This window comes from Suncus etruscus, chromosome 14, assembly GCF_024139225.1.
Source record: "Suncus etruscus isolate mSunEtr1 chromosome 14, mSunEtr1.pri.cur, whole genome shotgun sequence".
Classification (NCBI taxonomy): Eukaryota; Metazoa; Chordata; class Mammalia; order Eulipotyphla; family Soricidae; genus Suncus; species Suncus etruscus.
In genome coordinates, this window is record NC_064861.1 from 66,658,736 (window position 1) to 66,685,419 (window position 26,684).

Sequence of the window (26,684 nt, forward strand, 5' to 3'; positions counted from 1 at the left end):
CTCAGAATGCCTCAAGGCCTCCTGAATACTACTTGGGATGGCACCTCCCTTAAAAAGAAAAAATTACTTTGAAACAACAATGCAGGAGAAATGGGAACAATAACACTCATCTGGGAAGTTAGTAAAAATTAAATTGCAGGGCCCTGCCTCAAAGCTCCTCCAAAAGAATGACTTGAAGTTACATATTTTTCATAGTTCTCAAAGTGATTTTGGTCAGATCTGGGAACCACTTCATAAAGCACTGCTTTTGTTCCAAAGAGGGTTTATAACTTCTTAGGTTTGTGGCTAGTGAATGACTGGAATGCTTTGCTGAGAATTCTGAGCCTACTTCAAGGATCAACTATAAAGAATGAAATATGACTGCTTGCAAAGAGCAAGGAATGGAGGACAAAGTTATTAAGTTGCTTTCACTGATACAGCTTTATTACCTAACAAAGACCTGACATGGTTGAAATAACTTAACTTTCTTATCTAGATTCATACTCAGAAAGGTACAGCTCCTAATTCAGATTGGTTTCTATTTCTTCATATCAGATGTAAAGAGCTAAAGGTTTCTAAATAACTTTAATGTGTTTGTTTTTTTTTTTAAACTGATTCTAGGGGCCGGAGCAGTGGCACTATAGGTGCCTTGCAAGCGCTAGCCTAGAACAAACCACGTTTCGATTCCCTGCCATCCCATATGGTCCCCCCAAGTCAGGAGTGATTTCTGAGCGCATAGCCAGGAGTAACCCCTGAGTGTCAAATGGGTGTGGCCCCCCCAAAAAAAACAAAACAAAAAACTGATTCTAACCTGAGGACTCTAGCCAATGTGTTTTCACAAGTTTCACAAGTGCCTATCTTATAGATCATACTTTATAATATGTATTCAAATCTTGTTTTTCTTATATTGTCCTTCTAAGTGTGTGTCAAGGAGAATGCCTAATACATTGGCTTGTACAGAGTTTTTAATATATTAGGGCCGGAGCGATAGCAGAGCAGTAAGGGCATTTGCCTTGCATGGGGCTGATCCAGGAAGGACCATGGTTCGATCCCATGCGTCCCATATGGTCCCCCAAGCCAGGAGCAATTTCTGAGTGCATAGCCAGGAGTAAACCCTGAGCCATACACAGAGTGTGGCCTAAAAAAGAAAAAGCAACACAACGAAACAAAAACAGTTTTTAATATAGTAAAGCAAAATTAGTGACTGAAAATAGTTGGGGAATAAATATAAAAATAAAAATTTGTGAGTTGGAGTAGAGAGATAGTACAAAGGGTAGGCCAACCAGGGTTATATCTCTGGTACCCCACACGGTCCCCTGAATCTATCAGAAGTAATCCCTGAGCATTGTTGGGCCAATTGTATGACCCAAAAGAAAAAAAAAGGTCTGTGAGTAACTGAGTTATTATAGTCAACCTGTTGGATGGAAGGTGGAGGGAGAAAGATTAAGAAAAATTACTGTAAGGTGGAATGATAGTACAGTGAGGAGGGTCCTTGCCTTACACATGGCCAACTCAGGTTTGACCCCCTAACCTTCTAATCTGCCAGTAATGATTCCTGAGTGCAGAGCAGAAATAACTCCTGAGCACTGTTAGACATGGCCCAATAACAAAAAACAATAACAAAAATGAAAGATTGTTGTATTGAGTAGTTTGTTGGTGAGGAAGAAGCTGATAGTAGTGAAGAACACAAAATAACTCAGCAAAACGTTTACCCAAAACCCAAGCATAGTTATCATGTACCTATCAGTAGAAAAAGTAAGCTTTTTGGAGGAGGTCTGGGGGCACACTTGGCAGTGCTTAGGGATCACTCTTGGCAGGCTTGAGTTATCATATAGGGTACTGGGGATCAAATGTGGGATGGCAGCAAGCAAGGCAAGTACTCTATCCACTCTACTATGGCTCTGGCCCAAAGTAAAATTTTTGCTTTTTTGTTTTTGGACCACACCCGGTGGCACTCAGGGGTTACTCCTGTCTATATACTTAGAAATCACTCCTGGCAGAAAGACGCAGAATGGTCTCACTCATCTTTGAGTTTTAAGAAAAATGAAAGACATTCTTGCAATAATAATTTCCAGAGACAAAAGAGAGGAGGGCTGGAAGTTATAGCTCACCTCATGAAGCTCACCACAAAGAGTGATGAGTTTAGTTAGAGAAATAACTACAGTGTGAACTATCCTAACAATGAGAATGTATGAGGGAAATAGAAAGCCTGTCTAGAGAATAGGCAGGGGTGAGGGAGATTCAGGACACTGGTGTTGGGAATGTTGCACTGGTGAAGGGGGGTGTTCTTTACATGACTGAAACCCAACCACAATCATGTTTGTAATCAAAGTGTTTTAATAAAATATTAAAAAAAAAAAAAGAAATCGCTCCTGGCTTGGGGGACCATATGGGACGCCAGGGATCGAACCGAGGTTCATTCTGGATCAGCCACGTGCAAGGCAAATGCCCTACCGCTGTGCTGTCCCTCCAGTCCCAAAGTAAACATTTTCTAACAAGCACCACATCACAGGTAGAAAAGAACTGCACACTAATTGTTCCTAGGCCTTTAAGAAGTACTGAAGTTTAAGAAGTTCTTAAGGGCCCAGAGAGATAGCACAGCGGCGTTTGCCTTGCAAGCAGCCGATCCAGGACCTAAGGTGGTTGGTTCGAATCCCGGTGTCCCATATGGTCCCCAGTGCCTGCCAGGAGCTATTTCTGAGCAGAAGCTATTTCTGAGCAGACAGCCAGGAGTAACCCCTGAGCACCGCCGGGTGTGGCCCAAAAACAAAAAACAAAAAAACAAACAAAAAAAAAGAAGTTCTTAAGCATTTAAGAAGTTACTATTACAGGCCGGGCGGTGGCGCTAAAGGTAAGGTGCCTGCCTTGCCTGCGCTAGCCTTGGACGGACAGCGGTTCGATCCCCCGGTGTCCCATATGGTCCCCCAAGCCAGGAGCAACTTCTGAGCACATAGCCAGGAGTAACCCCTGAGCGTTACCGGGTGTGGCCCCCCCCCCAAAAAAAGAAGTTACTATTACTATTTACTCTTTTTGTTGTTGATGTTTTTGGGTCACACCCAGCAGCGCTCATGGGTCACTCCTGGCTCCATGCTCAGAAATCGCTCCTGGCAGGCACAGGGAACCATATGGGATGCCGGGATTCGAACCACCGTCCTTCTGCATGAGAGGCAAACACCTTACCTCCATGCTATCTCTCGGCCCCTATTTACTCTTTTTTTAAAAGTTTATTGATTTAATTATTGATTGATGGTTTTTGGACCACACCCAGCGGCGCTCATGGGTTATTCCTGGCTCTTCGCTCAGAAATCACTCCTTGCAGGCTCAGACCATATGGGATACTGGGAATCAAACCTGGTCCCTCCAGGGTCGGCTGCAGGTGCTGTGCTATCTCTCTGTTCCCTCCTTTACTTTTTTATTAGTCCCCTGAGCCCCTTTCAGGGGTGAACCCTGAGCATTTCTCAGTGACCCCAAAACAAATGTCTGAGTATTGTTCTGCTGAGTATTTTGTATGTATATGCTATGTATATCATCCTTTAGTTTAGTGATAATTCACTGTTTCTGTTGTTGCTTTATATTGTTCGGTAGTTGCTGTTGCTGTTGTTTTTGTAACCTGGCAATGCTCAGGGGTTACTCCTGGCTCTGCACTTGAGAATTTCCTGGCAATGCTCAGGATTCCCTATGGAATGCTGGGGATCAAACCTGCGTCGGTGGCATGCAAAGAAAGCACCCTACCACTCTATAAAATGCCCCCCCCCATTTTCAATTTATAAGGAAATGAAACTATGAACATACTAATTTTGTTTTCTGTGAACTATATAAATTCTTTGTCTATTTTTGTAGTGGGTTGTTGGTCTTTCTTTAAAGTCAGGGTGGATTTCCTGTCTTTGAAATGAATTTATTTCTTTGAACACTTCACTAATTTGCTGATCATCCTTGTGTAGTGAGGTGACCTGCTAACCTACTCTGTATCTTCTTTTGTTTTTAATTTTTTTGGCCACAAACGGCAGCGCTCAGGAGTTACTCCTGGCTCTGCTCAAAAATCCCTTCTGACGGGCTCAAGGGACCATGTGGCGGGTCCACCGAATGCAAGGCAAGCACCCTACCGCTGTGCTATCGCTCTGGCCCCCCTACTCTAGACAGTCTTGGTACATCAGTAGTTGGAGTGAGCACTGAATTGCAAGTATATTTTTCCAAATTTGTCACGCCTTTTAACTCTGCATAAGAGATCGAATCACACACCCTTTCTGGTGGTGTGAATATAAAGCTAGACTGTATAACGCTGTCTCAGGGAATATGTTAGATTTGTGAGTTAGAACTATTTCTGAAAGGAGATAAAGTGATATGTACTATATCCCTTCATTAACAGTATTGCAAAGAATACAGTATCTAAAAGAATGGGGGGAGAGAGAGAGAAAGAGAGAAGGAAAATGAATGTCTTTCAGAGTCAGTTCTGAGGAGGGCAGAGAAAGGACAGAAGGAAAACTGAAATTTTGGTGGTGGGAAATGTGCCCTGGTGAAGGGTTTTGGATATTGTGTGACTGAAACTCAGTCATGAACAATTATATAACTGTGTTTATTATGATGATTCATGTAAAGAATTTGTTTTTAAGATATCCCCAAAAGTTTCAGGTGGAATTTTCAGTGCTGGATGAGTGTGGGCTTGTGACCTAAGGAACGTATACCTTTTATTGATTTCTACTTTTCTTCTGATCTTCAACTCTTGAAAGTGTTGAGATTTTAGTTCTAGTGGCTCTCTAATGGATTTCCTAGCCCTCACATTTATTTACCCTGCATTGTAATCCCTTCTATTTTTAAAATAATTATATTAAAAGTATATAGTACTGAAGTTCAAACCCAGGGCATCAGAGCAAGGCATCTATATGCTCTGCCACTGAGTAACCTGGCAGGATGTATTTCAGATGCCGTTTTCAATCATGCAATTTTGTATTTTCTCTCAATTTTGTCATTATCTTGAGACATAGTTACCATTCCAGTGAGGAATACTATAAAGGATTGCTTTTCAGGTTTGCTCATCTAAATTTTAATTCTCTTTTTCTATTTAGTTTTTAGCTATGTTTTACTTACTGCATTTTTTTTTTGTTTGTTTTAGTTTGCTATTGGGCCACATCCAGTCATGCTCATGGGATCTGCCTGAGCACTGCCAGAGGTCATTCCTGAGTACAGAGCCAGGCCTAACTTTAGTACTGTTGCTTTACCTCCCGAAGTAATTCTTTTTTTTTTTTTTTTTTTGGTTTTTGGGCCACACCCTGTGAGTCTCAGGGGTTACTCCTGGCTATGCGCTCAGAAGTTGCTCCTGGCTTCTTGGGGGACCATATGGGGCACCGGGGGATCGAACCGCGGTCCGTCCTAGGCTAGTGCAGGCAAGGCAGGCACCTTACCTCCAGCGCCACCGCCCGGCCCCTGCCTCCCGAAGTAATTCTATAAACTTATTTTCCTCAGTTTTGCTCAGGACTGTACAAGCAAATGTATATGGAAAGTAGCCTCGTGGTATGTTCAGATTCTTAGTGTGCAAGTCTGATTGAGTCCCCTTTATTGGGGTTGCAGTGATTCTAAATAAGAAAAGAATTTGGAAAAAAAAACTCATCTTGGTTAGTGATAGAGAAATACAATGCCTGTCAAAGACAGGCAGAGGATGGGGGAGGAGGGAAGTGGGGATGGACATTGGTTGCAGGAAAGTTGCACTGGCAAAGGGGGGTATGCATTTTATGATTGAAACCCAATTGCAAACATGGTGCTTAAATAAAGAAATTATTAAAAATATTCACCTTGGAGGGTCTAATATAGCATACCCTCTGCTAATGGTGTAGTCTAATAACATTCTATATCTGAAACTTTTTTTTGTGTGTGTGTGTTTTTTGGGTCATACCCAACAGTGCTCAGGGGTTACTCCTGGCTTCATGCTCAGAAATTGCTCCTGGCAGGCACGGGGGACCATATGGGATGCTGGGATTCGAACCGATGACTTCTGCATGAAAGGCAAACGCCTTACCTCCTTGCTATCTCTTCGGCCCCTGAAACTTTTGTTTTGTTTTGTTTTTGGTTTTTGGGCCACACCCGGCAGTGCTCAGGGGTTACTCCTGGCTGTCTGCTCAGAAATAGCTCCTGGCAGGCACGGGGGACCATATGGGACACCGGGATTCGAACCAACCACCTTTGGTCCTGGATCCTGGATCGGCTGCTTGCAAGGCAAAAGCCTCTGTGCTCTCTCTCCAGGCCCCCCTGAAACATTTTTGTTAACAAGATTCGTAAATCAGTAAGTCTGCATTATAAAAAATTTAAATAAGATATTTAAATTGGAGTTAATAATTGGCCTTTTGCATTTTGAATCACTTTCTTTTTTGTTTGTTTGTTTTTGGGCCACACCTGGTGACGCTCAGGTGTTACTCCTGGCTGTGCACTCAGAAATCGCTCCTGGCTTGGGGAACCAAATGGGACACAGGGGGATCGAACTGCGGTCCATCCTAGGTTAGCGCATGCAAGGCAAACATTTACAGCTTGCACCACTGCTCCGGCCCCATGGAATCACTTTCTAAAGTATATCAAAGTGATAGTCAAGAAAGGCTTATTAGAAAAAAATATAAGGACCCTTAAGCTCTGGGGGTTTCTAATAGTTTTATGTATTTGTTTCTGATGATGTTGGGAATCAAATCCAGGGCACCTCACACATATGAGCAAGTGCTTTTACTACTGAGCTACAACCTTAGCTCTGGCCTTTAACAGTTACATAAATATGCTGGAACTATACATCCCTCTCCCTGCCAACAAAAACCCTTTTAGTCTGTTTGCATTAGAGATTTTTTTCTGAAAAATTTCTCTGATACCAAAACCTCACTTCTCCCTTAGTAGTACTTGTTTTAAACTTTCAGTTACTGTACATCTCTTCTTTAGTTCCTGATCTTCTTGATCTTTAGGACTGTTGTAATATTGCCCTTGATGGGGTTGACTGATGGAGGAATGGAGGATGAGGCCTTTTGAAAACAGTTTGGCTCTCTGACTTATTTTCAGTTATTAACTACTGTTATAGAAATAGGAGCTTTTGGGGCCGGAAAGATAGCACAGCGGCATTTGCCTTGCAAGCAGCCGATCCAGGACCTAAGGTGGTTGGTTCGAATCCCGGAGTCCCATATGGTCCCCGTGCCTGTCAGGAGCGATTTCTGAGCAGATAGCCAGGAGTAACCCCTGAGCACCGCCGGGTGTGGCCCAAAACCCAAAACCCAAAACCCCAAAAAAAAAAAAAAAAAAAAAAAAGAAAAAAAGAAAAGAAAGAAATAGGAGCTTTTGGGGCCAGAGATATAGCACAGTGGGTAGGGTATTTGCCTTTCACGTGGCCGACCCGGGATGGACCCTGGTTCAATCCCCGGCATCCCATATAGTTCCTTGAATCTGTTAGGAGCAGGCTGTTCCCTTGAGTCTGCTAGGAGCTCTGAGCAAAGAGCTAGGAGTGTCACTGGGTGTAGCCCTAACCTCCTCCCCAAATAAAGAAAGAAAATAGGAGCTTTTACTACAAACATGATTTAAAGCTCATGTATTATGGTTGCCGGAAAGATAGTCTTGGTAGGGCACTTGGCTTGCATGTGACTGATTCAGGTTCAGTCCCTGGCACTATATATACTCTGAGCCTGACAGGAATGATTTCTGAGTGTAGGAGGAGTAACCCCTGAGCACAGCTGGCTGTGCACTCTCCCCTAATGTACTAATGTAGATTTGAATAAGTGTAGAGGTAAGGACAGAAAAGGGTAGGGGCGTGGAGAGGTAGCATGGAGGTAAGGCATTTGCCTTGTATGCAGAAGGACAGTGGTTCAAATCCTGGCATCCCATATGGTCCCCCGAGCCTGCCAGCTATTTCTGAGAGTAGAGCCAGTAGTAACCCCTGAGCGCTGCCAGGCGTGACCCAAAAACCAAAACAAACAAACAAAAAAGGCAAGCTGCATAGATTAGTGAATATCATAGGACTAGTAAAGATAATCTACTCTAGAGCTTCATTAATTTTATCAAAATACTCAATGATTATATGTTTTGGCTTTTATTATTTTGATATAAATGATATCTGTTTACTTTAGTCAACCTCTAGGTTAGAACATTGATTGTCTAGATTTTGATTGTGATTTCTTAATTTTGTTTTCTTCTTTTCTTTAATTTGCAGTTGGAGTGCCTGAAACTTATCGCCTCTCAGAAATTCACAGACAAACGCATTGGCTATTTAGGGGCCATGCTGCTTTTAGATGAAAGGCAAGATGTCCACCTTCTCATGACCAACTGTATCAAGAAGTGAGTCTTCCCTTCTGCCTTCCAGTAACTCCTTTGTCAGTTAGTTCTTTCATATAACATAGTTTGCTTGCTGATTTGTTATTTCTATATAGAATATATTTAAATTGTTACACGTATGCAAACACATATACACACACATGCATATTCAGTAAATTATATGTAAAGAGGTAAAGCAAACAGTTGTGACTTCTATGAGGAGGGCTGAAGAGATAGTGCAAAGGGTAGGGAATTTGCCTTGTATACAGCTGACCCGGGTTGAAATCCCAGCACCACATATATGGTCCCCGGAAACTTACCAGGAGTGATTCCTGAGTTCAGGGCCAGGAATAAATCCTGACACTGGTGGATGTGGTCCCAAAATTGGGAAATGCTGCCGCAGCCGACAGCCTTTCCTGCGGGATAATTTAAGTAAAAGAGGGTTTTGTTTGGCTTCTTCAGGAATAAGAACAGCGGCATTTGCCTTGTAAGCAGCCCGATCCAGGACCAAAGGTGGTTGGTTCGAATCCCGGTGACCCATATGGTCCCCCGTGCCTGCCAGGAGCTATTTCTGAGCAGACAGCCAGGAGTAACCCCTGAGCACTGCCGGGTGTGGCCCAAAAACCAAAAACCAAAAACCAAAAAAAAAAAAAAAAAAAAGAACCCAGGCCAGCAACGCAATAAATTGAACTTAGAGGTATGAGGGATGAGAGCTTTTGGGTTACACTTGGTGGTGCTCAGGGGTTATTCCCAGTTCTGTTTTCAGGGGTTACTCATAGAAATAGATGCTCGGGGGAACATTGCTATCAGAGATTGAGCCCTGTTCTCCAACATGCAAAACATGCACTCAGCCCTTTGGGCTATCTCTGACCTGTGTTTGAACTTTTACAGAATATAAAAGGTATTAATTAATTCTGAGCTTGTTTATATTTTTACTTTTGCCTATCAGGAATAAAATGTTACATTTATTTATCTATTTATCTATTTATTTATTTATTTTTGGGTCACACCCAGCAGCACTCAGGGGCTACTTCTGGCTCTATGCTCAGAAATTGCCCCCAGCAGGCTCGGGGGACCATATGGGATGCCGGAATTTGAACCGTCCTTCCGCATGCAAGGCAAATGCCTTACCACTGTGCTATCTCTCCGGCCTCAGAATGTTACATTTATTAAAGAGAAATATTACTAAAAATTTAAAGAGTCCTGATTGATTGTGACTAATTCAAGATGTCACTTACATATAATTTCAACCTAGCCCTGTGAAGTTCTGTGCATGATTCTTACTTCTTGAATGGCTGCATACTGACTATATAAATTTATAAATTGTGTTTGCTATGTGGAGACAATAGAGGACAAAAGCAGGGAATTACTTTTTTTTAAATATCCATTCTAAATAAGTTACTAGAAAGTTATAGAAATTCTGATGGCCTGACATGGTTAAAGGTCCTTTTTGGTTTGATTCTGGGTGTCTAGCAACTTAATTTTCTTTTTACATATCTTCTTCATTTTTAAAATGTTTCTGTTTTTGACAGAAAGTGGTAAGGATACATGCACACACACGGATACACATACACATATGATCAAATTTATATGCATTAGTGCCTGAATGTCGGTACAGAAGGGAGGGCACGGGCTTTGTATATGGTCAACCTGGATCTGATCCTTGTCATCCCATATGATCCCCTGAATACTTCTAGGTGTGATACTTGAGTGTAGAGCCAGGAGTAACCTCTGAACATTGCTGGGGATGGCTCAATAAAAAGCTAAATTAATACAATTGAATTCAGATTTTCCTGTGCTGTATAATGTCTTTTTTTTTGTTTTTTTTTGTTTTTGGTTTTTGGGCCACACCCGGTGGTGCTCAGGGGTTACTCCTGGCTGTCTGCTCAGAAATAGCTCCTGGCAGGCACGGTGGACCATATGGGACACCGGGATTCGAACCAACCACCTTAGGTCCTGGATTGGCCGCTGTGCTATCTCTCCGGGCCCATGTATAATGTCTTAATTAAAATTTTCCAGTTAATAATGATACATTTCAAAATGAGAATGATTAAGTATTTATAAATGTAGACTATCGGGGCCCGGAAGGTGGCGCTAGAGGTAAGGTGTCTGCCTTACAAGCGCTAGCCAAGGAAAGGACCGCGGTTCGATCCCCCGGCGTCCCATATGGTCCCCCCAAGCCAGGGGCGATTTCTGAGCACATAGCCAGGAGTAACCCCTGAGCGTCAAACGGGTGTGGCCCAAAAAAAAATGTAGACTATCACTTAATTACATTGAATCTGTGAACTTTTTTTTTTTTTTTGGGCCACACCCGGTGACGCTCAGGGGTTACTCCTGGCTATGCGCTCAGAAGCTGCTCCTGGCTTGGGGGACCATATGGGATGCCGGGGGATCGAACCGCGGTCCTTCCAAGGCTAGCGCAGGTAAGGCAGGCACCTTACCTCCAGCGCCACCGCCCGGCCCCTGAATCTGTGAACTTAATCTTGGGAATATTTAGTCTTTTGACCTGGATGTCGATATTAATAAAAAAACACTAAGTTGTTTCATTTATTTAACATGTATTTATTGCATATTTCTTGGGAACTTGGAATGATGTGTTACAAAGAAATAGAAATGTCACTAAGGTTACATTCTGGGTGTTCCAAGTGACTTTCCCACACTGGCTCTGGACAGGCCTCTGAGTCCTTTTTTTTTGGGGGGGGAGGGGGGTCACACCCGGCAGCGCTCAGGAGTTACTCCTGGCTCTATACTCAGAAATTGCTTCTGGCAGGCTCGGGGGACCATATGGAATGCCGGGATTCGAACCACCGTCCTTCTGTATGCAAGGCAAATGCCTTACTTCCATGCTATCTCTCCGGCCCCCTCTGAGTTCATTTTTAATTGTCATTATTGCATGCATGCTCTGTTGCCCCTGTTTCTTGAACCTTTGAACCTTTAGTCACATGCTGCTATTAGTGGTTCTTCATAGCAACGAATTCCTATTAGAGAGTTAATACCAAACTCAGGTGTTGGGAAGCAGGTTAATAAAACTGAAGAAATGAGACACATAACAGGGAAGAAATTTTTATATTTAATTTTAAGAAGACCTACAAGTGAATTTAGTAGAGTTTTTTTTTTTTTTTCATAATTGGGAATTGACCTAGTACTTTGGTCAACCTAAATGTTCAAGTGAGGGTCGGAGAGAAAGTACAGCGGGTAGGGCATTTGCCGTGCATGTGACCAACCTGGGTTTGATCTCTGGCATCCCATATGGTCCCCCGAGCCTGCCAGGAACAATACCTGAGCGACAAGCCATGAGTAACCCCTGAGTGCTGCCATGTGTGGTCTCAAAACAAAAACAAAACAGAACAATGTCTAAGTGAAAGGATTTGGGATCATTCTGGTTTGTTTGTTTGTTTGTTTGTTTATTTTTGGGTAAAACTGTTAGGATTATTATTGTAGTTATTTGGTGTAGGAGGGGAGTGTTATGGGTTGGGTGTTCTTGACAGGACTCCGGCCTGAAGTATTCAGGTTTCATCAGGAATGTGTTTTTTTTTTTTACTTTGATACTCTTTATTATTATTATCTTTTTTTTTTTTGCGGAATGGGGGTACACCTGGCGTGCTCAGGGGTTACTCCTAGTTCTTTGCTCAGAAATTGCTCCTGGCAGGCTTGGGGGGACCATATGGGATGGGATGTTGGGGATCAAACCTATGTCCGTCCTGGGTCTGCAACTTGCAAGGCAAATATCCTGCTGCTGTGCTATTGCTCCGCTCTCACGTTGATACTCTTTAAATGTAGTATCTCATATGATTCTTGAATGAGGGGTATGGCCAAATACCCGAGCCTGAGTGAGTTTTTTTGGTGGGTCTATTTTTAGTTTGTATTATAGGACATTGTAGTATATAATGTTTTTGTTTGTTTTTGTTTGTTTTGTTTTTGGATCACACCTGGTCGAGCTCAGGGGTTACTCCTGGCTCTATGCTCAGAAATTGCTCCTGGCAGGCGTGGGGGACCACATAGGATGCTGGGATTCGAACCACCATCCTTCTTCATGCAAGGCAAACACCGGGCCTCCATGCTATCTCTCCGGCCCCTGTAGTATACAACCTTAATAAAGAATGTATGGAGGCTAGATAGATAGCATGTGCTTTGCACTTGACTGAACCTGGTTTGCTCCCTTGACGCTACACATGAGCATCACATAGTGCAGTCCAGGAGACCCCTGAGAACTACCAGGGTGGCCCGGGTAATAATCCAGGGTTGCCTACTTGGAACCACTTCCACAGTAAACACCCCATTGTTCATTGATTTAGAAAATCTCTAAGACATCAAAGATCTCTGAATTGAGTCTTAAAATGGGATATATTCTTTTTTTTTTTTTTTTTTTTTTGGTTTTTGGGTCACACCCAGCAGCGCTCAGGGGTTACTCCTGGCAGGCTCAGGGGACCATATGGGATGCCGGGATTTGAACCACCGACCTTCTGCATGGAAGGCAAATACCTTATCTCCATGCTATCTCTCCGGCCCTGGGATATATTCTTCTTTATGAATAGAGGTCACCTCCGGCAGAGTGGCAGAGGTGGGGCCAGGCACTGCTCCATATACTTGACTTGGCAGTGCAGGCCTGAGATGAGGTGATCAGGAAGTTCCTGGAGGCCACACAATGGCCAGGGCCTCAATTCAGTACCTGGAGTATGGTAGTTATGTACTCAATACATGTTACATTCTGGCTTCTGGACATGATTTATTATTAGTATTAGTAGTGTTACTGGCTTTATCATTGACAACAAATACTGTCATTTGTGCTCTTAAAGGGATAGGTTTGCTTCTGGAAAATGCTTGTCAAATACCTTCTTCTTCTTTTTTTTTGGTTTTTGGGCCACACCCAGCAGTGCTCAGGGGTTGCTCCTGGCTGTCTGCTCAGAAATAGCTCCTGGCAGGCACGGGGGACCATATGGGACACCGGGATTCGAACCAACCACCTTTGGTCCTGGATCTGCTGCTTACAAGGCAAACGCTGCTGTGCTATCTCTCCGGGCCCAAATACCTTCTTCTTAATGAGATTATCAGCTAGTTTGCAAATAAGAACATTTGTTTAAAATGCAACTAGTACATAGTTCAGCTGTCAGATAAGCAAATGTTTTTGCTTTTATCTCTAAGATCACTTTCAGTGTGCTACAGTAGGGCTTTAGGCACACTCCCATTCTATCATACAGATGATCAAAAATGTGTCTGAGGGCCAGAGAGATAGTATAATGGGTAGGATACTTGCCTTGCATACTCCACTCAGGCTCTAATCCTGAAACCATATGGTCTCCCAGCCCAGGAAAAGTAATTCCTGAGTATAGAGCAGGGAATAACCAATCCCTGAGCATTGGTGTGACCAAAAAACAAAACAAAAAAATGTGTCTGTAAGAGTCAAAATTTCATCGTACTAATTATTTTGCTGCTTTGTGCTGGTCGGTTTTATTTTAGGGCAAGGTCACATTTAGCACACTGCTTTGGGGTGAAGATAGTGTGGTGCCAAGGATAAATCCAGTGCCTTTACACATGTAAGCATATCTCCTTAACCCATCACAGACAGTTTCTAATGAACCAACTTCCTCCCATCCTCCCTTCTCCATTCCCTCCCTCCCTTCTTTCATTTCCCATCTCCATTCCTTCCTTTCTTCCCTTTCTTTGTTCTCCCTTATCCCCCATGGTGAGAGTGTAGCATTGAATACAATTACTATTTGTATGGTTTGGTGCCGCTGCTATGATTTGTGTAAATGTACCAGTAGTATCTTGCATCATACTTGTACCATCATGATCATATCAATTGATTATGTGTTTTGTGAAAAAAAGTATGTAACTCACGGGCCCCTTGAAATACACTTGGGAACTTGTAGATACCTGTCTGTGAATCTCACTTTTAGAATATATGAACTAAGACCTAACTTCATAAACTGTGGATTGCATGTTTAAATGTGGATATTGTGAAAACTTTGGTGGCAGTAAAAGATTCCTGAATATGCATTGGAATAAAATTAATTAAAATTGAATATGTTAATGAATCTGAGGTTTCTATGGATGCTTTTTTTTGTTTTTTGGGTCACACCCTGTAGCCCTCAGGGGTCACTCCTGGCTTTACGCTCAGAAATTGCTCCTGGCAGGCTCAGGGACCATATGGGATGCCAGGATTCGAACCACCGTCCTTCTGCATGCAAGGCAAATACCCTACCTCCATACTATCTCTCCAGCTTCCAGGATGCCTGTGTTGTATTTCTTCTTTTTATTTATTTTTTTATTTTGAAGCTGCACCTGGTGGTATTACTCCTGGCTCTGCACTCAGGGGTTTACTCTTAGAGGTGCTCAGGGCACTATATGTGGTGCCAGGGTTTGAAACCAGATTGGCCACATGTAAGACAAGTGCCTTGCCTGCTGTACTAACTCTCTGGCTCCATTTGTTGTTGTTTTGGGTTACATTCAGCTATGTTCAGGGCTTACTCCTGGCTCTGCATTCAGGAATCACTTCTTTTGGGCCTGGGAGACCATATGGTATGCTGGGGATAAAACCTGAATTATCCATGTGCCAGTTTAGCACTCTACCTGTTGAATTTACTCTCTCTGGCCCTTTTTAGGCCAGCTATGCTCAAGGCTTACACCTGGCTCTGTGCTCAGGGGTCACTCCTGACTGGGCATGGGGGACTGTATGGGATGCTGGGATTAAACCCAGGTATCACTGTGCTATCAATCTGGCCCCTGTGTTATATTTCTTTCTTTCTTTTTGTTTGTTTTTGAGTCACACCCGGCAGCACTCAGGGGTTAGTCCTGGCTATGAGCTCAGAAATTGCTCCTGGCAAGCTCGGGGGTCTATATGGGATGCCGGGATTTGAACCACCATCCTTGTACATGCAAGGCAAACACTGCCTTAACCCCATGCTATCTCTCAGCCCTGTGTTATATTTCTTTTTCTTTTTCTTTTCTTTCTTTCTTTTTTTCTTTTCTTTTCTTTTTTTTTTTTTGATTTTTGGGTCACACCCGGCGTTGCTCAGGGGTTACTCCTGGCTGTCTGCTCAGAAATAGCTCCTGGCAGGCACGGGGTGGGGGTGGGGGACCATATGGGACACCGGGATTCGAACCAATCACCTTTGGTCCTGGATCGGCTGCTTGCAAGGCAAATGCCGCTGTGCTATCTCTCTGGGCCCCTCGTGTTATATTTCTTATGTGAGAAAGAGCTGCAAGTGGAAGAAGTTTAAGAAGCTTTAAATTTAAGATTAAAGTCTTAGAAATAGTCTGGTTGATATGGGGCTGGAGAGATAGCATGGAGGTAAGGCGTTTGCCTTTCATGCAGAAGGATGGTGGTTTGAATCCCGGCATCCCATATGATCCCCTGTGCCTGCCAGGGCGATTTTTTTTTTTTTTTTTTGGTTTTTTTGGGCCACACCCTGTGACGCTCAGGGGTTACTCCTGGCTATGCGCTCAGAAGTTGCTCCTGGCTTCTTGGGGGACCATATGGGACGCCGGGGGATCGAACCGCGGTCCGTCCTAGGCTAGCGCAGGCAAGGCAGGAACCTTACCTCCAGCGCCACCGCCCGGCCCCTGCCAGGGCGATTTTTGAGCATAAAGCCAGGAGTAACCCCTGAGCGCTGCTGGGTGTGACTCCCTCCCCCCCCAAAAATGCTGATTGATATACTATTTCCACTTCTGAATTGAGTTGATTTTTATGTATATATGAGTTCAAGTTTTCATATTTCAGCTTTTTAAGACATAATTTTGTATAGTAATTAATGACAAATTTTGTACACATAAAATTCTATTGGGTGTATATATCACCCAATATTGGGATTCATGCTAAATATCTAGTTTGCTAGATGTAATTTTTTTTTCTTTCTTTTTTTTTTTTTTTTTTTTTTTTTTTTTGGTTTTTGGATCACACCCAGAAGCGCTCAGGGGTTACTCCTGGCTCTCTGCTTAGAAATCACTCCTGGCAGGCTTGGGAGACCATGTGGAATGTCGGGATTTGAACCTCCATCCTTCTACATGCAAGGCAAACGCCTTACTTCCATGTTATCTCTCCAGCCCCACTAGATATAATCTTACTAGCTAACTTTAGTAAACATTTTTCTTCTTTGGAAGACATAAATATAACACTGAGATTATAATATAAGGTAAATAATTTGAGTGTTATATCAGTAAGTCATCTTTTTTTTTTTTTTTTTTATTGTTTTTGGTCACACCCGGCGGTGCTCATGGGTTCCTCCTGGCTATCTGCTCAGAAATAGCTCCTGGCAGGCACAGGGGATCATATGGGATGCCAGGATTTGAACCAACCACCTTAGGTCCTGCATCGGCTGCTTGCAAGGCAAACACCGCTGTGCTATCTCTCCGCCCCCCCTTTATTTATTTATTTATTTATTTATTATTTGATTTTAATAAGTCATCTTAAATTCTTTAGCAGCATTAAAGCATATTCTGGTTTTTGAGATCTTAATTAGAACTGGGATGTGGCTCAGTGGTAAAGTACATGCATTACATGCATGGGACCAGGGTCAGATCCTTGGTATTAATAAAACTGATTAGGGGCTGTGGCGAATAGTACAGTGGATAGGATATTTGCCTTGCACATAGTTGACCCAGGTTTGATCCCCTGCATCCCATATGGTCCCCTGAGTGCTGCCAGGAGTGATTCCTGTGCACAGTCAGGAGAAACCCCTGAGGACTACTGAGGACTGTGTTCCCCTTCAAAATAAAAACACTTCAAAATTTTAATTAGTGCATACCTTTTATTGTCATAAAAAACCTAAAAATCTTCTAAAGAGGTGCATTCTCTGTCATTGAGATTAGCTCCATTCTCAGCCTGGGATGTTACTCTGCCTTTCTCCTCTAGAAAGCCCATCTTTGTTCATTAATTCACTACTTTTTTTCTCTTTTCTCAAAATATAACTGATTTACTTGAAAATGTTTTTCAAAGATGGTTTTGACTTTTATCTTACTTTTTTTTTTGGTTTTTGGTTTTTGAGTTTTGGGCCACACTTGGTGGCGGCTCAGAGTCACTCCTAGCTCTGTGTTCAGAAATCATTCGTGGCAGGCTCAGGAACCATATGGGATGGTGGGGATCAAACCTGTTCAGCTGCATGCAAGGCAAACGCTCTACCTGCTCTCTCCAGCTCCTTTATTTTGCTTTTTATGTTTTGTTGAGTTTTCTTTTTTGGTTTTTGGATCACACCCACCAGCGTTCAGGGGTTACTCCTGGCTCTGTGCTCAGAAATCGCCCCTAACAGATTCGGAGGGACCATATGGGTTGCCAGGAATTGAACTACGGTCTGTGTTGGCTGCTTGCAAGACAAACGCCTTACCACTGTGCTATCTCTCTGACCTCATGTTTTGTTGAGTTTTCTAAGGTGAACTGCTACTAACTTCCTATTAATTGTTCTAATTTTTTTCTTTTCTTTTTTCTTTTTTTTTTTGGTTTTTGGGCCACACCCGGCAATGCTCAGGGGTTACTCCTGGCTGTCTGCTCAGAAATAGCTCCTGGCAGGCACAGGGGACCATATGGGACACCGGGATTGGAACCAACCACCTTAGGTCCTGGATCGGCTGCTTGCAAGGCAAACACCGCTGTGCTATCTCTCCGGGCCCGCTGTGCTATCTCTCCGGGCCCAATTGTTCTAATTTCTGTTGCTTTGGTATTTCAAGACATTTCAAGTTATAGATCTCAGGCCTGAGAGACAGTGAGGCAGCAGTGACTCACCTTGCATTGAGCCAACCCAGGTTGGATTCTTGGCACTGCCTATGGTCCCCTAAACACCACCAGGAGTGCTATCTGAGCATTGTTGGGTGGCCCCAAAACCAGAAAGAAAAAATTCTGCCTATCGAGGGACTTCCAGTTTACTGAATTGGTGATTTAATAATAGGGCTGGAGGGACCAGAGAGATAGCCCAGTGGAGTAGGGTGTTTGCCTTGCTGTGACACAGCCCATCCAGGACAGATGGTGGTTCAAATCCCGGCATCCTATGTGGTCCCCCATGCCTGCCAGGAGCGATTTCTGAGCACAGAGCCAGGAGTAACCCCTGAGCACTGCTGGGTGTAACCCCAAAACCAAAAACCAAAAAAAGAGAAAAGGCTGGAATAAACCTTGATCTTTTTTTTTACTTGTTTGCTTTTGACCTCAGTCACCTCAGCACTCCCCACATGGTTGTCAATGGGTCACTTCTTGTGGTGCCAGGGTAGGGTCTGATTCCATGCCAGAGATCAGATCCAGGTCTCCTACCTGTGCTTGGCCTCTAACCAGTAGTCAGTTCTTCTATTTCTGTACTGGAGAAAGTCTTACGCATTGTGACTTTGTGAAGTGTCTTCATAGGAGCAGTGGGCAGAGTACATTCCTTCTCACCATCTTCCTTTCTCTTGCAGTGATCTTAACCACAGCACGCAATATGTACAGGGGCTAGCACTTTGTACCCTCGGCTGCATGGGCTCCTCAGAGATGTGCAGAGATCTTGCAGGGGAAGTAGAGAAACTCTTGAAAACCTCCAACTCTTACTTAAGAAAAAAGGTAATTTTTAATGAAACTAAATAGCTTTGCTTGGATTAGGATGCGTTGTTTAGCAGAAATGAGAATTCAGCCTGACTACAAATTTATGTTTGAAAGCACCAATGACAGTGCAGTAGACCTTTTGCAGTGCAGTAAATGTATTCAGCTTACTTGTTAATTATTTTGTTTTTGGATAAGACCTAGCCGTGCTTAAGGTTTACTTCCAGCTCAGTCATTGTTCCCAGCATTAGGAGATAATAAAGAATCCACTTTCTGAAATTAATTCATCTCAGTGGAATGATTTTATTCACTTATCTGTTATTTGTTGATGTATTTTATTATTTTGCTGTTTGACCCTAAAGCCTTTTTTTTTATTTATTTATTTATTTATTTATTTATTTATTTATTTATTTATTTATTTATTTATTTATTTATTTATTTATTTATTTTTGGTTTTTGGGCCACACCCGGCGGTGCTCAGGGATTAGTCCTGGCTGTCTGCTCAGAAATAGCTCCTGGCAGGCACGGGGGACCATATGGGACACCGGGATTTGAACCAACCACCTTAGGTCTTGGATCGGCTGCTTGCAAGGCAAACGCCACTGTGCTATCTCTCCGGGCCCCCTAAAGCCTTTTTAAATAAGGTGGCTATAAAGTTTAAAAATAGGAAGTGACTCTATGATTTATGACTAAATTTTATGTAATGTGTATATTTATATAGTGCTGGTTTTAAGACCACATCTGAGAGTGCTCCACAATTAACTTCTGGCTCCCTGCTCAGGAGATCATGAGATGCTGAGGACTGAACCTGGGCAATTTACATGCATAGCATGAGCTCTCAGCTGTGGAATTAGTTCTCTGGCTTTGCATTGTTACTTTATTTTAGTGATGTGAGATAGTTTTTTGTTTGATGAAATTTGCTCTGAAAGATATGAAAGGAGAAAAAGAGAGGAAATAAGTGTTCAAGAGAGAGCATGGGTAGATGCAACAAGCAAGGAAGATATTACTTAGAGAATCATGGCTTGAAGAGCGAGCCTGCAGTGTTACTTTAATAAATGTAAGTGCACAAATAAATGCAGACACATTCGTTCAGCTGGTTGGTATTAGTAAATGTCTAAACAAACAGTGTAAGATTAGAGGAGAGGTGTTGAAAGGTATTTTCAAGGGTTTTCCAGGATTATACATCACTAGTGCTGGCTACAAACCAGTTCTTTCTCTAAAGAATGTATGGACTACTCCAGGTGGCATATATCACATTAAATAGAGCATTCCTGTGGCTTAGAAAAAAAAAAAATTGTCATTAGAACATAGGAAGAATTATGGGCCGGAATGATAGCACAGCGGTAAGGCTTTTGCCTTGCATGTAGCCGCCCCCGATGGATCCAGGTTCGATTCCCCCCCCCCCCCCCCCGGCATCCCATATGGTCCACCTGAGCCTGCCTAAGAATGATTTCTGTGCGCAGAGCCAGGAGTAACCCTGAGTGTCACCGGGTATGGCTCCAAAATAAAAACAAAATAGGAAGAATTAGCTGAAATCTTTTCCTTTTATTAAGAATTTATGGGGCCAGAACAAAAGCACAGCGGTAGGCTGTTTGTCTTGCATAGCCAACCCAACCAGATGGACCTCAGTTCGATTCCCCTGAGCCTGCCAAAGGCAATTTCTGAGCTAAGAGCCAGGAGTAACCCCTGAGCACCACAGGGTGTGACTCAGAAACCAAAAAAGGAAAGAAAAGAATGTTATGGTAGGGCCGGAGAGATAACATAGAGGTAGGACATTTGCCTTGCATGCAGAAGGATGGTGGTTTGAATCCCGGCATCCCTTATGGTCCCCCGAGCCTGCCAGGAGCAATTTCTGAGCGTAGAGCCAGGAGTAACCCATGAGCGCTGCAGGGTATGACTCAAAAACTGGAAGGGAAAAAAAAAAAAAGAATTTTAAGGTAGTAAAAAAAAAAAAGATTTTTTTATGGTAGAATTTTAATGCTATTCAACTCCAACACATGGTATTTATGGTTACATTATTGAAGGAATGATCAAAATACTCCCTCCCTCCCCAAATCTTTGCATGTACTATTTTCCTCCCTTAGTTGTAAGACCATCTTTTTAAAAAATTTACTTTGGGGGCCTGGAGAGATAGCACAGCGGTAGGGTATTTGCCTTGCATGCAGCCTATTCAGGACAGAAGGTGGTTTGAATCCCAGTATCCCATATGGTCCCCTGTGCTTGCCAGGAGCAATTTCTGAGTGTAGAACCAGGAGTAATCCCTGAGCGTCGCTGGGTGTGACCCAAAAACCAAAATCTCCACCAGAATCATTTTTATTTTAATATTTGTGACTTATAAAGATATTCATAGTTGGATAATAGAGACAAGTGTCTTTCAAATGGGTTTCTTGATGCCAGCAGGGCACTTTTTTGTTTCTTTTGTTTTTAGGCCATACCCCCTTGTGCTCATAGTTTATTCCTGGTTTTGTGCACTGGGACCAAAAAGGTGCTGGGGATATTACCTGAGGTGGCCTTGTCCAAGCCCTACCTGCTGTACTATCTCTCCAGCCAGGAGGAAATTGAGAAAGATATAGCTACTATTTAAATAAGAGCAGGTTAAATTAACAAATCTTGGTTTTCTCAAAATGATTATCATCAGATAGAATTTTTTTTATCTTTCTTTTCCCTAAGGATCCACGTAGTTATGTTTAACTGGTTTGACAGCTTCATGTTAACCATTGTCTAGAAAGTTTGTGTCCACTTACTGAGTGTTGTGTGACAAAGGAATAGCTGAGCTATAAGTTCTCATTAGTGCAGGTGTATAAATTGGAAAGTGCTAACCAGTTAGTTAATAAATTAAAAATTAATATCTAATATCTTTGTTCTTTATTTTTCCTTGTAGTTGAATTTGATACTTTTTTTTTTTTTTTACGAAATTTGTTGTCATGGCTTACTTGAAATAAATTTTATTTCCTAAGTTGTTGATTTTAAAAACTAAAATCAGTTGTCTTGGCTTATTTGAAATAAATCTTTTGTCCTTTTATTTTTTATAGGCAGCACTGTGTGCTGTTCATGTCATCAGGAAGGTTCCTGAACTTATGGAGATGTTTTTACCAGCAACAAAAAATTTATTGAATGAAAAGAACCATGGTAATGTGATGCCCTTGGGGAGTTTTCAGGGAGAGGGAAGAGAAAAAAGGCTTCGGGCAGTGTTGCCTTTCAGTCTCAGCCCAGTGGAGCTGCCTTTCTGTTGTGCTTAAGCATTTTTCCAGGAAGGTCTCCTTGATCTAATCATTCTTTCACTCTAATAGCACTTTTATAACGAGAGATTTATTCTTAGTGGAAAATTATTTTGATCACTGGCATTTATTAATAGTGCTATTTTAACTTATTAAATTCCATGTATTGTACATTTTGCTTTTTATGTATAAAGTTTTGATTGTTTGCTATTTTTAAATAAAAGAAAAAGTGATTTTTAAAAAATTGACGAGATTGAATTTATGAAATCCTTTAAGAATTTATAGGAATTTGGGGCCGGAGAGATAGCACAGTAGTAGGGCGTTTGCCTTGCATACGGCCAACCAACCCGAGAGGGACCTGGTTCAATTCCCGGCATCCCATATGGTCCCCTAGCCTGCCAGGGGTGATTTCTGAGTGAAGAGCCAGGAATAACCCCTGAGCACTGCTGTGTATAGCCTAAAAACCAATCAATCAATCAAGTTAAAAAAAATAAATTGTAGGAATTTATAGTGGGTACTTATACATATTATATGTGTATATATCCATATATACACACACATATATCTATAGTAAGGTATACTTGAATTGATTACTTTATTCCTATTTCTAGAAAATTTAAAACGTATGTTTGAGAGTTCAGGGATGCATTTCATTGTTAGACTTCCTGCCACACATGGACAGATCGCTGGATTCAATTCTTGGCACCAAAATCAAACTAAAATGAACAGAACCCAAAACATTGTGATTAAATGAATTTTTAGGGTGTTTGTCTGTTTAGTGAAATTATTGTTCCTTTCACTCATACTAGAAAAGGCAGATTCATTTTGTTCATCCCATTTACTTTGGAGCTTGAATCTATTTGGATCTGTATTGTTAACCTTCCTTTCCCTCTGTTGCTCTGAAGATATACATGACTGTGCCGCTCTCACATCACCTTTAGCTCTATGCTCGGACTTCTGGTTGTGTTCTTAGCACAGGCCATGGTGCTTGCTTGGGGCATTGACTCTTCAGTTGTGATGATCACACATGTTCTGATGGCACAGTTTTTTTGATGTTTGTTTGTTTTCTGTGCTCACTGAGGTTACACCTTTTTCTAGTGGTGGTGCTTCCATATACCTGGTTGCGATGAAGCCAGAAAAGAGTGGTGGTGCCAAGGATTACAGATTGCAGAGTTGCTAGGATCATGTACAGTACACCAGGCAGCAGTGCAGTGCTAGGGAGTGAACCAGAGGCCTCTTTCTTGTAGGGCAGAACCGTCTCTTGGTCCCATGAGCAAAACAAAAATTCGTTTTTCTTGTTTTTTGGTCTACACCCAGTGGGACTCCTAGTGGTGTCCAGGGAACCTATGGGATGCCCAGAATCAAGCCCAGACTGGCCACATGCAAGGCAAATATCCTACCTGCTGTGCTGTCACTCTGGTCCTGACCAAAGTTTTTTTTAATTTTGAGTTACCTAGAAATAATCTTTAAATATCTTGATCAGAGCTTATTGATTTATAATGGAGCAGATAATAACTTAGTTTATGACTGTCAGCATCTCTGTGGATACTCTCAGAGAGACCTGTATTGCTGGTTTTCAGCAATTTTGGTCACATAATTGTTTAAAATATTCTGACTTGACTGAGTTGGTCATTATTAAATTCCTCTTTTATATTTACCTCATTGCTTACATTCTTTGAGAGATTAAAAACAAAGGTAGCTACTCTTCCATTGGAATTGATCTTTCAGAACTCAAATCCCTGTTCTTTGAAGGTGAATAATCCAGCCTCATTTTAAAAATGTGATGTTCTCTCTTGTTCCAGGTGTTCTTCACACATCTGTAGTCCTCCTCACAGAAATGTGTGAGCGGAGCCCTGACATGCTTGCACATTTCAGAAAGGTAGGTGCTATTCTGTTTTTTCTTAAGCCTTTCTTGATTAAAAAATAATTTTCCCCAACAATGCATGACTTTCTGACTTAAGAATTTTCTTTTGAAAGGAAGCTTGGGAGCTGACAAAAGGACTTAATCAGCTCTGCTATGTCATAGGGCTGGAAGCCAGAATTTGGCATATAAAAACTGGCAATTGTACAGTTATTTTCTCTTTCATAATAGAAGTTTTCTCTTATTATTGACAAACACACCAATCTTTCCTGTGTGTGTGTATGTGTGTTTTTTTCATATACTAGGCAGGAAATGTAACCTGGAACTAAACTATAAACAGGCGTTATATTGCCATTTTATTATCTTTTTTTTTTTTTTTGGTTTTTGGTTTTTGGTTTTTGGGTTACACCCAGCAGCGCTTGGGTTATTCCTGGCTGTATGCGCAGAAATCCTCCCAGCCCCCCAAGCAGGCTCGGGGGACCATATGGGATGCCGGGATTCGAACCACCGTCCTTCTGCATGCAAGGCAAAATACCTTACTGCTGTGCTATCTCTCCGGCCCATCTTTTGATCTTTTTTAAGATGGAAAATGCAAGCTGAAATTTGAAATTTCTTTGACTTAACTTAGGGTTCCCCCACTGTTCATTTTCAAGCTATTGACTTGTATAATTTGTCACTAGTTCCACACCCCTCCTTTTCTTATAGCATTTTTTTTTGGGGGGTCACACCCGGTGGTGCTCAGGGGTTACTCCTGGCTGTTCGCTCAGAAATAGCTCCTGGCAGGCACGGGGGACCATATGGGACACCGGGATTCGAACCAACAACTTTTGGTCCTGGATCGGCTGCTTGCAAGGCAAACGCCACTGGGCTATCTCTCCAGGCCCTTCTTACAGCATTTTAAAGTGGGAAGTTTGTTTTTTCTACTTATTTCTAGTGATAAGAAGAACTCAACAAGGCTGTTCCTTTGAGTAGTTATGCATTTAATTTTTATATAATGTGCTGATTTCCCCAAAAGAGGTGTGAGGTTACTTTGTATTTCAGGTCTAATGAGACTTTTTTTTTAAAGGTCCCTTATTTGGGTTCATTTCCTCTTAGACATTCTTAGATGTTAGTTGTTGATTACATTATTATAAAATAGAACAAGACCTTTATCTGTCCCTAATGCTTGCTTTGTATGTTTTGTTCCTGTTATCTGTTTGGAATCCTGCTGTATGTTAGAATGAAAAGGTAAGCATTAACCCTCTTTTAGATGGTGCATGCTGGCATTAGATCCTTAGAGCTTTTGCGTGTCCATCCACAGTTCTAGCTTTTAAAAATACATTGATGCTCAAGCTGTGTTTAACACTAGGAGTTGTTTGTTCCCACAGTTTTGGCTAACTCCCTTGTTTGTTTTTTGTCTTGTCACAAACTCCTGACTCTAAAATCAGCCATGGATTTCAGTTGCAGCCTTTCTTGAATTGTAAGCCTTTTCCCTGCCTTCCTTTATCTTCACTTGAGAAATTTCAAGTGTTTTTAGTGGCTTTGGTGATGGCCATTCCAGATCAGTTTGAAGCTTGGACACAAAACACTGCTTCTTTTGAAGTAGATCTCTTAGAATTATGTCGGTAACCTCACACTGTTAAAAAACTCCGTGTGTGCTTCTAAATTTTCAAGAGAGACTTAGAGCTTTTAATTCTCTGTCCCCACTTTGAGTCTTGTCTAGAACATTTGGAGCCTAAAAGAATTTTGAGATAGAATGGGCATCAACTGATTTTCTTGGCTGCAGCCTTTCTCTCGTTCATATTAATTTTTCTTGTCATCAGTTTCAGTAACCTACATTATTGTTTAAAAAATAAAGCTGAGTTCTGAGAATTTATTACACTAAACACCCAACATTTGTGCTTTGTTGTCTCAGGGTGATGTTGGTGTGCTGATCTTTTGGGTTATGAATAAAACAATGTCTGAATTTAATATCTAAAGAAAAGGACTTCTCAAGATAGAAAGCAGATTGTAAAGAAGTAATGAAAGATAAGTGTAGTATAAAAACATACCATTGGGAAGGATAGTAAATTGCTCTTTGTGTAGAGCTTTTTAACTACATGATCCTTACCTTATTACATTTTTTTTTTTTTATTTTTGGGTTACACCCAGCAGCACTCGGGTTACTCCTGGCTCTATGCTCAGAAATCGCCCCTGGCAGGCACGGGCGACCATATGGGATGCCGGGATTCAGACCACAGTCCTTCTGCATGAAAGGCAAACGCCTTACCTCCATGCTATCTCTCCGGCCCCACCTTATTACATTTTTTAATTTATTTCTTTTATTATTACAATATTTTAAGGCAGTTTTAAATTTTTTGTTATTGGGGGTCAGAGTAATAGCACAGCAGGTAGGGTACTTGCCTTCCATGCTGCTGACTCTTGTTCAGTCCCCTCCATCCCATATGGTCCCCTGAGTCTGCCAGGAGTATTCCTTCCTTCCTTCCTTCCTTCCTTCCTTCCTTCCTTCCTTCCTTCCTTCCTTCCTTCCTTCCTTCCTTCCTTCCTTCCTTCCTTCCTTCCTTCCTTCCTTCCTTCCTTCCTTCCTTCCTTCCTTCCTTCCTTCCTCTCCTTCCTCTCCTTCCTCTCCTTCCTCTCCTTCCTCTCCTTCCTCTCCCTCCTCTCCCTCCTCTCCCTCCTTCCCTCCCTCCCTCCCTCCCTCCCTCCCTCCCTCCCTCCCTCCCTCCCTCTCTCCCTCCCTCCCTCCCAGTGGTGCTGTCCCCAAAAAAGAAATTTTCTTATTGGGGGACTGGGGAGACAATTTAGTTGTCAAGGACTCATACAGAGATTTAAGACTGAACATCTGTACCATGTGGCCCCAAACACTGCTGGGTTTAGAAGCCAATAA

General features: G+C 42.2%; 1 protein-coding gene across 1 annotated transcript in view; it reads left to right on the forward strand.

Moving 5' to 3' along the window:
* Positions 1 to 26,684, forward strand: part of AP1G1 (adaptor related protein complex 1 subunit gamma 1) — a 101,736-nt gene that overhangs the window by 41,214 nt on the left and 33,838 nt on the right. The window contains exons 3-7 of the mRNA XM_049786488.1: positions 8,144 to 8,268; positions 18,619 to 18,760; positions 21,772 to 21,868; positions 23,760 to 23,836; positions 25,037 to 25,045. Of these exons, the coding sequence (XP_049642445.1) occupies positions 8,144 to 8,268; positions 18,619 to 18,760; positions 21,772 to 21,868; positions 23,760 to 23,836; positions 25,037 to 25,045 (450 nt within the window). The remainder of the gene's footprint in view (positions 1 to 8,143; positions 8,269 to 18,618; positions 18,761 to 21,771; positions 21,869 to 23,759; positions 23,837 to 25,036; positions 25,046 to 26,684) is intronic.